Below are 13,951 nucleotides of genomic sequence, written 5' to 3'. Positions count from 1 at the left end.
GGCTTAACGTTTAGTGTATCGCAAGTGTTGACAATTGCCCACACATACGCATAACCTCACAGCTAGACCCACTCATACACACACACACACACACACATGATGGTAGAATTGGAGAAGCATGGTCGCTAATCCCCAGCAAATGGTCAACGTCAACTATTAGCGGAGTGATGCTCGTCGTTTTGGTTGGTTTGGTTAGTTTGGTTTTTGGCTTTGGCTTTGCCCTTTACATAGGGCCACCCACCAAAGTGGGTGGGTGAGGGGTGTGGGGTATGGGGTGTTGTTGTTGCTGGATTAATTGCTTTATGAGCTGCAATAAAAGCCACAGAGAGGATAACGGACCTTGGGTACAGCGGTCTATGTGGCTTTCAATCCTTCCAGCTGGCATTTTGTGAACTACAATTAGCAGCAAATAAAATAATTTACGATTGTAATGACCAAAAATGCCACTACACCACATTTGTAAGGAGAATGTGAGGAGGTGCCGCTGGATGGCGTGGTCTAATGGTCAGTCTTTTCCCCCCCAGTCAGTCTCTCGCTCTCTCTCTCTCTTATTGCCATTCCATGAAACAGCCGTTGCCCGTTGTTGGTAATAACAACAAATTGCCAAAAATGTTTGTGCCCACTCGCCCCAAAATGTGAATTGTGATTTCATCCACCAACCAACCTACCTCCCTCCCTCCCATCATCAGAGTCTTCTTATTAAGCCACTTTGAGATTTATAGTTGCATTGGGGTGAAAGCTATATCAAATTGTGTACGTCATATGTTCGAAATGAGTACATAGAATAGGGAAATGAATATATGTATGAGAATTAATATCAATGAATTTTAGTTATTCACGAATTCAAGCTGAAAAGTCAACTCATCAGCTAATCCCATTGCCCTCCGAGGAATGACCCCAAAATACAGGAAAAAAAAAGGTGTTGAAATGTGTGAATAAATAAATCACAGCCAAAGACTAGGAAAAACGGTTTCATATTTTAATTAACTCATCGAGTCGACTTTGTGAGTACCGTGTGTAACATAGATGTCCTCCTCCAAAATAACCTCTGTGTTAGGGTATACAACAAACGAGAGACCACCTACGTATGTGTATGACTATGTAACTATCATCATAGACATAGTCATAGTCATAGTCATAGTAGACGAAGGGTAAACTGAGTCTGTTTGGTTGCAGGGATTGCGGCTAAGAGAACTGGGGATTGGGGGTTATGGGTGTTTGGGGGATTGGGTGCTGAAGCATGCATAAATAAAAATGTGGCATGTTGGGTCAGAAATAGCATGACATTTTCAAGCGGCCAAACAAAATGGCGGCAGATAACGGCTAACGGTAACATAAAATGGAAATGTTTAGCAAAAAAGGGTTACCGTTGTCCATTTGCCACAGGGGACGAAACGGGTGAGAGATGATACACGGTGAGGTATGGGGGACAGAAGAAGGTGGAAACATGGCAACGTGGGAACGTCAATGAAAGTCCAGTGAGCCATAAAAATCAATAAAGTCAACGCTTGTTGGGCTAACCTGGCACACCCCCCACCCACATTTCCACCTCCCTCTCCATTCCATTGGGGCGTGTGTGTGTGTGTGTGTGTTTTCCTGACATCGCCTTTGTCGGTCACCTGGTTAAGTCATCAATGCAAAGGGAGTGGTCGAATGGAGGTGGTCATACAGGAAGAGACAATGCCCTTCTTCTATTACCTTCTCTCAATTCATTTCTTCACCCCTCTCTTGGTCACTCTGCTGGTTTAACAACATTTAAGTTGCAAAACAATTTTCCAGCTAACAAGCAAGGCAACAAAAAACAAAAAAAAAAAAAAATAAATTCATACAAGAAGAAAACTAAAAATGTCAAATTGTCCCACAGACATATGAGCAAAATCCTTTGACAAATATGTCAATTTCCCGACAACTTGTTACCGCCCCTTCCCATCCCCCTGCCCCACAGCCCATTTCACCCTACTATTTCCGATCCCAGAGCCAACTACACTAACTGCCAATTGTACAGATATTTTTTGTGGCTCTTGATACCCTTTAGGTAGCCAAATATGAAATCGGGGAATATATTTTAATATTATCCTTGCTATAAGGATCATTTGCAGATGATGACTAGAATTTGTTGAATCTCAAGACTAACTAAAACAAAAGCTAACTTTCAACATTCAATGGAAATCGTTCCGCTTAATAAAGGGCATTTAAAAGTCGTCTCACTTTGTTTGTTACTATTGTCAAATGTTTCATAATAAGGTCTTAGTTGGCCTCTTGATTTGCCACCGAAACGAGGGTCGATCTTTGACAATCTTCATGTGGGTCATTTATGGGCCAACCCTCGCATGGTTATATGGCCAAAGTCTTCGATGATGAGAGCCCAAAGCTCCGTTTTTGTTTCACCAGTGGATCCCCTTCTCTTCCTCTCTCTCTCTTAGTTGGTGGCCTGTCGACAATTTGTTGTGTATTTTTATTAGGACAATGAAGTTTTTGGGCCAAAGCGTAGGCGTGTCTGGAAACATAAATGTTTCATAAAATGTTCTAGAATAGGCAAACTTACAACCAAACCAAAAACCGAGACAAAGCGAGAGCAAAAAAAAAATAACTACCCTCCCCCCCCCCCCCCCCCCCCCCCCACCAATCTGCTGTTGGGTATCTAAAAATTATTAGAGCAACTTGGCTTGCGGCTGTCTGATATATGTATGCCAAGTCCCAACCCCCTCCCTCAACTCCATATATCCCCTCTCAGCGCCTCTTACTGATTGTGAGTGGTTACAGTATGGAAATAATATTTTGTGCACCGTCTGTCGTCGTTAGCTTGTGTGTACAGTGTGTACAGTGGCTATTGCCAATTGCAACTTTATTGCAAAAGTTGATGTAATTTACAAAAGTTTTCTATGAAAATTATGAAATGTATACATGTGTACATGTGGTTGGCAACTTAATCAAAACATCTAGTCTAGTTAGTTTCGACTAACAGCGTAGTTAGTTGAGAATGGGGACACTTCATTTGAAGTTTTGTTCAATGCCTTATCGATTTAACATCAGCAGATGTATCTTGATATATAGAAATGTTATGAAATATTCGTTGGAGTTGTCAATTTCGTTTTATTTCCGGTCTTTTAGGTTGGGAGCAACATCTGTCCTCGAGTACTCATTCCGCGTTATTTCTTGTCATCATTAATTTGTGCCCAATTTTTACAGTCAATTGGTTTTGGCAATGTCTTTGCCACTGTTTCACTGTAGTTTTTCTCTCACTCGCTCGTTCGCTGGCTATCTCTTTCGCTCTGTAGTAGTTAGTGTAGTTAGGGTTGGCTATATTTGAATTTTGAATATTGTGCCTGCTGCTTGGCATGGAATATGAAACAGAAATACATAAATTGAGCGCATAAAAATCAATTTGCCGTAACCGCACAAAGCAAATAAAGTGAGTCGAAAGATGCTCCTTCTGCTCCTGTTTGTGAGGCCAGAGACCACATACCAGATACCAGAGACCAGTGTTGTATGTAGGCCCCCTAAAGAAAATGTAAATACATATACATATACATATATATATTTGTATCTTGAGGAAATTGTCTGCACTCCCTTTAGCTCACTCTATTTCTTTTTCTGTCCCGCTCTCTATTTAAAGGGATGAAGAAGGCTCTGGAGGAGGCGCATGTTGATGCATAAAATGCTCGGCTAGAGCAATCTCAGCGTTTATTTGCATACTTTTAGGCTGCTTAGCATATTTATGATGATTTCTTTTTGACGCCCACCGCTCGCGACCATTTTTCTTTCGTTGTGGTCTCTGCATCTTTTTTTTTTCTCTTCTTGTTTGCTGTTTAATAATAAATAGATCAAAAATGATTTGTATTACTAATAAATTGATGGATGCTTTTCCGTTTGGCTCTGCATTGATATGGGTGGATTATCCCAAGAGCAATGTCCTGGTCAATGCTGCAAGCCCCAAGGTGATCCCCTACCGTTTCATAGTCATTCATTCAACCTACTTGTAATAGTCATAATAATAGCAATAATAATTTGCACAACCCGTTCGGCTTTAGTCGATTTTACTGCTCAATTTGATGGCCAGTCATCCGCATGAGGAATGGTTGGGAGAAACCGAGAGAGAGAGAGCAAGAGAGAGTGCAAAGAGACTCCAAAGATAAAGAGGAAGGAATCTACCTTTCATCCCAACCACCCAAGGCACATAAAAGTCAATTGTCTGCAACAAATTGAACACTTTTGTAGCACTTCTTCTCCGATGGACTGAGTGGGGGATTGAGTTCATTCAAAAGGGTTCAAACACACCCTAAAGCATCGCCACTAAGCTGCATTCCCTTTAGTGGCAAAGAAAGGACGACTGAAACATGCTTTATTTATTGCATTTACTTTAAAGGCAAATCAATAACTACAAAGTTACATGCCCAATAGAGACCAAGAATCCAAATACCTCTTGAAATTTTAAGCTGCACATTAAAGTAATCTTTGATCAATGATCATCTATATAAGTATCAGTGACTCATTTCAGGACCTTGATGAAACTTTCCTATTTTTCTATTTTAAGATTAAAACCAATTGCAAATTATTGCTAAATGAAGCATGGACAAAAGCAAGCCACAGCTTACAAGGGCAAAGTAAATTTTATTCTTATTTTATTCCATTGCCACAAGATTTGGGCCCCGCCCCCATATTGCACATCATCGTCGTCACCTCATCTGATTACACATGCAGCAGGCTGGTTATCCTGGCAAAAAGCACCCCAAAAGGTATGAGTAATAATTGGTTGAACGTGCGAGTTTCACGTTGTCTCCCAGGTCCACATAAATTGCATTCATTAAGGCATTGAAACAGGCGTTGACAGTGCGCTTGTGGTAGAACTTCATCGGCACTTCATTTCATTATTATTCCGACTACCATGACCGTTGTCAGATGCAATGGCACGGCAACAGAAACTCTAAAACTCAATGACTACTACATAACCATACCGAGACAGAGGTAAGGGAAAAAAAAGTAGAAGCAGCGCTTGTTTCGTTGTTTGTTTTTTTGTGAATACTGTCAGATCCATCAAAGTCTGTACGTTTATTTAGCAACTCAAGCGGAATTCTGTTTTCCCTCCAGGGGCAAATGGTTAACGGTTTCTAGTGAGGGCCAGAGGAGGGGGAGCAGAGAAAGATGTGGGCGATTGTTTAGGGGTGCGCGAACCAAAAATTTGATTTTGGCCCAAGCAGCCAACTTGATTAATTCCTGTCCATTCAACTGAAATGCAAAATGCATTGCCAAAGGAGCAACCAGGATGTACTTCTCGAACTGTGTGTGTGTATGTGTGTGAGGAGAACTCAATTAGCTTCGCAATTCACCAAAATGCATGCGTGTGTCTGTGTGCAAAAAGTATTGCCTACTTTTTCGGGGTACACTCCAACACAATGTCCTTGACAAAGTTAAGATTTCAAGCGACTCGGGACAGGTGCGGTGTGTGTGGTTTCTGTTTAAGTGATTGTGGTTGGCTTAGAAGGCCACATAATGAGTATTTCTGAATGTGTGTGCCTGTGTGTGTGTGTGTGTGTGTGAAAGCAGAGCATAACTGTAATAGTTCTCTCTCTTTTCCTTATATTTTTTTCGTTTTTGATGGTGGAGGCGAGGTCGTCTAGGTAATTGGAGCGTTGAACAAGTGCGTCCCTGCCACAAGTTGGTGTGGTTAGCAAATTGTAATTTACATTAAGTGTTGACACTCTGACATACGCAGACCAACGCTAGGCGGGATTTGGTTGGATGGATGGAGGGAACCTTTCTGCGTTATTCGCACGCATGTGCAATTGTCGTCGAGTCCCGCTCAGTTGTCGCATTAAATTTACCGTGTCAGCGGCTTGTAACTGTTCTTACAGTCACCAGACCATCAGACTTACCGCATCTCTGCCCCCTAATGCATGCTATAGTTACGTGTACATATTCTCATGGCAGTAGCCAGAAATTCCAAAACCAAAAGGGAGGGAAGATACTCAACAATGATCCTGTTAGGGATCAGCATGAGGAGAGAAACATATTGTTACATAATTTCCATTTGAACTGATATATTGCATATTGCTTGAGTATGCTCCCTTTTTTTTTTGCTTCTATGCCCATGTTCCAATTGGGGATTTTTATTTCACAGCGTTGTCGTCGTCGTCGTCGTCGGCGTCGGCGTTGGCATTGTGTGTGCTTGCCGCAAAGCGCTATTATAACTTTGTCGTTGCCACCAAAAAGCCAAAGTAATATAGTACTTTTGCACATGGATTCGAGAGTCCAGAAGAGACCGAGACCGAGTTCTTTAACAGCAAATAGCAAAAGCACAAAAGACCAACACAAATGTTAGAGAAACTGAGAAGGCATATAGAGAAGAGTGCGGCAAATGCTTGCCAAAGAAAAAAAAAAACAAACTGCTTATTGCTGTTGTTAATAAGCATATATTTCTTGCCATAATTTAAATCTTAAACAAAATTAAGCACAAATCAAAAAATCATCTCAATCTCAGCTATGTTGAAAGGAAGTTTAAGAATGTAGCGAAATGAAACTTTCTCTTTGAAGTCCTTTGATACACACAGCTTAAATTCAAGCAGAAAGTAAAAAAAAACAACAACATTAAACTGTAGGCTTACCCAAAATGTCACTAAGAACTATAAGAAAGAAAAAAGTTCAAATCTGTTGCCCTAACAACCTAACATTATTAAAGGCTTTATGTTTGTGGCAATAAAATATCCATTTCATCGGCCATCTCTTCTAGCATTTTCGCCTTACAATTTTTGACTGAACAAATTGGGGACAATGGTCCCCAAAAATCAATAACCATTTCCTGTCTCGTGTATGGAAATTCTAGACATTGCAATTGTAGTTCAAATAAAAAGATAATTGATACATTTTATAGAATTATTCATATCAAATATTCAATTAATTGAATTTAAAGCAAATATTATTTGTTAGATGGCAAATTGGCTCAATTTGTTTTGTGTATGGTAAAACTTTTTTGTTGAAATTATTCTGGGAAAGGATATGTATACACGCACACACACACACGCACACACACACAGAGAGATACATAAACATTTCACTTTTCACATAAGCAGAATCTCTTTCAAGGGATTCATTTCAAACAAATAAAACTTAATGTACGATTAAAGGGTTCATGGCAATTGTGACTACTCACACACACACACTCACACACGCACACAAATAAATGTATGTATATATGTTGAAGAGAACATTGACCATTATTGTTGGTTGTTGTTGTTGTTGTCGACACTCTCTGGCCAAGTGTTTAGCTGCCAAGTGGTGGCAATTTCATTGAGGTGGTTTGCATGCTTCAATAGCATTGGCGGCCATTTTTGCCACATTGTTAAAAATACATGTGAAACACGAGACACATGTGTGTGTGTGTGTGAGTGTGAGTGAGTTTGTGTGCACACTCATGCATACAAATAAATTAAATGCCACGATGTCGACCAATTTGGGCAATTCACGTGCAACATTTGGTGCTTTGGCAGCATGGTCAGGCAATTTGCCGATTATTGGCAACGAACTTATACACTCGCATACACACACATACACACACACCTATACATATATATTAATTACAATAATTTTTTTTTTTTTTTGACTGTGCGTGTCTCTCTTTCTCTGTGTGTGTGTGTGTGTTATGGCCTGGCCAAATGTGTGCAGAAGCGCGTGTAATTGTAATCTTGAATGCCAAATTGTTAGCAATTTGTAATTGAATTTAGATCGTGAATTTATTGCATCATAATTAAAAATCCATTTGGTAATAAATATTCGATTTAACCTTTTTCTAACACACACACACACACATACACACGACACGACATCACATAAATCTGCATAGATACATTTTGCATTTGCAATTTGGCAACATGGCATTGAACATCACTTAATAACTATATCGATTAGTACACTGATCGAAACAGGTAACAATTTCAGACAGGATATAACATACACTTATATACACTTTCATAGTAATCTATTTCGGTCTTCTGATGAGCGACTTCTTAGCTTCACCATAGAGGAAAATACTTTCAATAACCTCGAACTAATAGTCATTGTTTAAAGTACTAGTTGGTAAGATTAACTTAGGTCGAGAAAAGCATTTTCAAAATAAATCGAAGAAAATTAAGCCTATAAGTTTTTTCTTAGTTTTTTTTGATTCTAAATTTGTTTAAAACGAAATTAATATATATAAACTTTAAAAAACTTGTCCAACAACCATTTAGTATAGAAAATGATTCGAAAACAATAACATTTTCATGAATCCTAATCTTAAAATACTTATATATACCCTCTTCTGAATGATAACCAATTGATATGTGGCCAGAAATATGTGGTCTATATGTTTAGCCAGTTATCAAGTTAAGTTAGTTGGCGAAATTATTTGCAATGAAACATAATTTGTCATCATGAACTTACTGTGATTCAGTTCCATTCCTGTGGTGAATGGTGATTATCGATTATGCAAATTACTTTACCAGAAATCGCATTCACTTGCGGGCCCACTTTGCCCACATTGTGATACCAGAATTCTGGTAGTCAAAGGATTATAGCCTACTTCAGTTGAGTTGGAGACACTCGGTATGAGTCACTTGGCCAATGCCCATGAATTGAAATGCTCTTGTGCTGTGTACTGTGTACTGTGTGGAGGCCAAAGATTACAACGAAATGAAATGTCAGGACAAGAGCATAGCTTATTTACAGCTTACATATGCAATAATGCCAAAGGGATTAGAATACCTTTGAAATGAGACTAGAACTTTAATCTGGTCTAAGGCAGAGGCTGTGTCTTCAATAAAATTCTACACAGAACGGGCAGACAAAAGATTTATTATACATACTTTACAACAATTGTTGTCTTTAAATGAAACTAACACAATTTTATACATTACTTCCACTCGAGATGAAAATTTAAGTATTTTGTTTGGTTTTCATAACCATGAAAATGGCTTCATAAAATTGCTTAGTGTCCGTTTCTATTGAAGACAAGTATTTTATCAATGAGAATGAAAAGCGAACGAATAACTGAGCTGACCAAATTGCAGTGAATCAAATGAAATCAAGTGGAATTGAATGCGTGTAATTGAGTTGTTATGTTACATATATCGAATAGATAAGAATCGCAATTTCAAAAAGACTCAAACATTTGTATATTCGAATTTGAATGTCATAATTCTTTTTTAAACTATTTAACCGATCATTTAACCGATTTATATGTGTTGGATTTGTCATAGTCATATTCAGTTTAATTCCTTTAAATAGTATTCATCTCTAAATATAAGCGATTCATTTACAACTTGGGATGATTCATTTATTTCCAAGTTGTCATCGTTTCTTGAGACTACAGCAAGAGACTTTTACACCATAAATTTTGGACCAATTGAAGTTGAAGCTGCTTTGATCTATGTACATACATGTATTCAGATACATACATACATACATACACATGTATATATGTATTTATAAACGTTTTTTTTTTTTGTTTGTAGGTAGTACCTATAGCCATTGCTTTTATCTGTTTATCTGCCGCACTTGAGTTTGTCCAAAGCAATTGTTTGACTTGGCTAGACACACACACACACCTACATGTTCACACACACACATATTGCACACATAAACCAAATGTCCGCACAACGCCAAAAACTCGAAAAACTGGAACAAAGAGCGTCAAAAGCAGCTCGACTTGCCACAACAGGCAAACACAAAAACAGGAACAAAAACGATGGCAGCAGCATTTGACGCCATTTGTTTTACTTCGCTGACCACAAATAACCATGCTGTGGCTACCCCCCACTCCACTCCACTTCACTCCACTCCACTCTAGCTATCCCTAACACCATTTTGTGGGCTAAACATTTTCCAGTTGCCGCTATGGTCAGGATTTGTTGTTTGCCTTTTGGCTTGGACTTTACGAGTTGCTGTTGCTGTTGCTTATGCCATTGCCGTTGCCGTTGCCGTTGCCGTTGCCGTTGCTGCTGTTGGCCAGAGTCGGTTTGAGGTACAGCTGGTGGTCCCCCAAAGTTCTCGATTCACCATTCTGAGTTCTGGTCACTTGCTGCGACATTGAGTTATGTTGTACATATGAGAATCCCAGAGGAAGTGCCAGTTCAGCAAGAGGACCAGCATCATCAGCATCATCGTCATCGTCATCGTCATCATCATCATGAGAGGCAGCAACAGCAGAAGCAGTCGAGTGTATGAACAACGTAATGACAAGCACTTGAGTTCAGTTGGTTTTGGTTCTGCTAAAGCATTTGAATTTGAAACTAGATTACCAGAACTTTACTAGACACTTGAAAGCGTTGATCGAATGCTAATGGAAAACTGTCAAAATCATCTTTAGAAAAAAAAAAAGAAAAAAAACCGTGGCCATCATCGTCATTGTCACAATTATTAGCAGCTTGGTCAGCTGGCATTTGATTGCCGCTTAAATGGCTGGCAAAAGGTATAAGTGGAAAGGGTATGGCATTGTGCCAATTCAAAAGTAAGTTAAGTGCAACTGCAACCATCTAGTGGAGCACTGCAGGCAATGGCATTAAGAAGTTTTGCAGGGTTCTCTGTTCAGCTCTTCCTCTGCTACTGCAAGCCATCTAATTTTCAGCTTTTTGCCGCTGTCGTCGCTGTTGGGCACCCACAACAATCAAGTCGCATGATTGCTAAGCAGGATAATGCCATTTATTGCCACAACAAGTCCCAGCACCAACACCAACACCAACTTTAACTCCAGCCACAAGAAGGCACGAACCACAACCAAGCAGACAAACTTAAGCCGGCTAGACACAAAACTAGTGTACGCCTTGGCAAAGTTTTTGCTTCATTCGCTGCTTTCTGCATTCATGGGCCATGGTCCACAATATGCTAAACGCGCCAACAGCAGGAGGACTAACAACAGCAGGAGCAACATCAGCAGTGGCCAATGCAATCATAATTTTAACTACTTTAGTTTTATGCTACCCCTAGAAGCAGCTAGCATCTATTATCCTAGTAGTTTGCTTATGCCCCTTTAAATCCATTGGGGTATATTCACTTTGTCCATGAGTTTGGCCCTCCCAATTGATACTACTCGGCCCAACAGGTACAGGTACATAAGTGATCTGTCATTGCATAAGGTGCACCGATTCCCTGGGCAGTTAACAAAAATATAATAAACAAAAAAAAAAAAAACTCATATAAATTGCAAGTGTATAGAAAGTACGCCATAACAAAAAGTTTAACCCTCTGGGCAATCTTTTCTTTTTCATTTTTTCATTACTTTCTTTCTTTTAACGTTTTGTTAATTCTGCGCGGCGAAACTTGTGCAAAAAATTCAAAATGAAAATGAGAATGGTCTGAGATGAGATAAGATGAGAATGAGAATTATAAATTTCCTTTGTGACCGTTGAATGCCAATAAGACCACTAAAAATTGGCCTTTAAAGTTGCCGGGAGAAACAAAAAAAAAAAAAAATAGCAAACAATTAAAGCCCTAAGTAATTTGACTTGCTTAAATTATAGAAAGAGGAGGTATAAAAAATACTGAAACCTTTAAAGTCATGGATTTATGCTACAAAATAATAGCTCAACTTTTAGTGTGTCGACCAAAGGCATTAAATATAACACTTTTTAAGATCCTGACCTTAGTCCTGAGAAGTGAAAGTCAAACTAAAGAACTTCTGATCTTTGTAAAGAACAGAAAGACTTTCACATGAGACCATGACTAAAATATGACAAGAAGCCAAATTTCATTAGTTGTCATTATTTAACATGGTCGATTCCAAGTCAAGAGGCAAAAAATTAAGGACAATAATTTGAAAGTCATTTGTAAGCTATTAAGATGACTTTAAATGTTGTTTAAAGACTTTTCTTTGCATTTAAGCAAATCAAAGCCTTGTAATTGTATTGAGGACGATCTCTCATGCCATCTATGTATATGTATCCTTGTCGAGTTGTATTGACTTTAAGCCTAATCCCTGACTACATGCATATATAGCTACATCCAATCTGAAATAGCAATATTTGCACATTGCTCAAACGAATCACTTTTGTGGTGGAAAAAAAAGGGGGGAAATTTTCAATTCGTTTGCCCAATGCTCTTCCGGCTTCATTAGCGTCTCAGAGAGGACGAGAAATGGAGGACGGTGAGAAGGGAGAAGCTTGCTCCTTGCTCCCCCCAAAAAAAAACTTTGATTAACACTAACCACCAGTTGGGGTTAGTTGTTGGGGAATGGCAAACGAAATGAAACGGAAAACGAATGGCAAAAGCCATAGCCAAAGAAGCGCAATCAAGGCATATGGATTTTAATTAATTTTTCCATGCTGCCATTCATTGTCTTTTTCATTTTCATTTCTCATCTTCATTCACTCATTTTAAATTTTCCCCTGCTTTGGCTGATTTTAGCTCCCTCATGCTCTTTATACATTTTTACAATTAAAACACTTTGCTGGCTTCCATTTCCATTGATTGCGCCATCTACAAATGCGTAGCCTATAATCCTAAGTGCATAATCCTGTCTATAGGCCTTCGGCACAAGCGAGAGTTTTAAAGTTTTAAAAGGCTTTAGCAACATTTCAAGCAACCAGTGGCTCGTATATCCCAACATACATACATATACATATATCTTCGATTGTTCAACATGACTCTGAATTTTTGGATTTTATTTTCTCTCTTGTTGCAGTGCTGGACTGTCAGGTCAGTGATTGGGGCGCCTGGAGCGAATGCGACAAGAGCTGTGGCACCGGAATGATGACGCGCACGCGCCAAATCCTTCAGGCGGCACAAAACGGTGGCAAACATTGCCCATCATTGCTCCAAAAACGTGGATGTCAGGGCTATCGCTGTCACGGACATCGCGATAAGAAGATTTTGCGCGGTAAGTCACACACAGTCATTGCATTTACAGCATAAATACATGAATTCTCCAAGGTCCTCTACCTACCATCTCTGCCTCTCCCTCCATTCCTACTATTATTCAACCCATCCAATGCCCAATCCCTCCCTGTCACGTCGCCAATGTTGGCTTTTAATGGAATGCACTTTTAATTAAAAGTATCTGCAGTTCTCTAAAAGTTGCCCCACAGGCAGGTACGCGGTCGCGCATTCGCACTCAAAATCCAACTGGGCCAACAGAACTGAGCTAACCAATTCACTTAGCCAACTTACGTCAGCTGAGCCCTGTCATTGTGGGTGGTGCGCGCGAAGGCGGCTGCCTGGCTGGCTGGCTGGGGTGCTGACAGGAATTGTTAATTAAAAGTGAAATGTGAGAACAAAGGCGAATAAAAAGGCAAAGACAAAATGGCAAACACGAAAAATCTTTGCCCATTTACCTCTCCATCTTCATCTGTTATCCACTTCTCGTCCTTCCATGAATTCCCATCAACATAAGCAAAATAAAAGCCAGACAAATGGTCAAAGAGACGGTATAAAAATGTTAACTGGATAAATATAAATGTTAAATACCCAAAGCAAAGATGTAACTTAATCATTTAGACAAGTATAAATATCTCCTTGATATGCATTTAGCAAATAGAAGAAAAGCAAATAACGAGACCTTTTCTGCAAAACTAAGTGACTTTACTCCTAAGCTAAAGCGAGATTTGCTTCGAAGACGATTGCAAAGGGGTTTTAAGACTTCATTCTCACTTCTTCTTCTTAACACACTTGTATACCAGTTATGAGAGTAAAAACCGCATTACTTTATTTTGCGTTTTATAGAAAATAAATTAAACTCAAGACTTTAAGATTTTTAGTTGATTCTCTAGTGTTTGCATATCAGGGGAAACGAGTGTGATTTTGAAACACTTGGTGATTAATGGTTCCTAAATTTGATGGAAAGATCTTAAGACCCGCCATGAAGTAGGCAACAGTTTTGCAGCTCTTGCTATTTACTGATGAAAATGTAACTTTCTTCATATGCAATTGCTTATTACAAAACACTAAAACTCTTTTTCTCACTCCATTTCTCTCAGTTTGACTTTTA

The 13,951-nt window shown here is 39.2% G+C and overlaps 1 protein-coding gene across 3 annotated transcripts in view; it reads left to right on the top strand.

Annotated features, from left to right (window-relative positions):
* The window catches only part of LOC6641088 (myb-like protein H), an 80,542-nt gene that overhangs the window by 49,882 nt on the left and 16,709 nt on the right, over positions 1-13,951 (top strand). For all 3 annotated transcript variants that reach the window (XM_023175330.2, XM_023175329.2, XM_023175331.2), the window contains exon 3: positions 12,650-12,844. In XM_023175330.2, the coding sequence (XP_023031098.1) occupies positions 12,650-12,844 (195 nt within the window). The remainder of the gene's footprint in view (positions 1-12,649; positions 12,845-13,951) is intronic.

Source organism: Drosophila willistoni (assembly GCF_018902025.1).
Source record: "Drosophila willistoni isolate 14030-0811.24 chromosome XL unlocalized genomic scaffold, UCI_dwil_1.1 Seg141, whole genome shotgun sequence".
NCBI classification, from domain to species: Eukaryota; Metazoa; Arthropoda; class Insecta; order Diptera; family Drosophilidae; genus Drosophila; species Drosophila willistoni.
The sequence above is the reverse complement of the archived record's forward strand: the minus strand, read 5'-3'. Positions and strand labels throughout refer to the sequence as shown.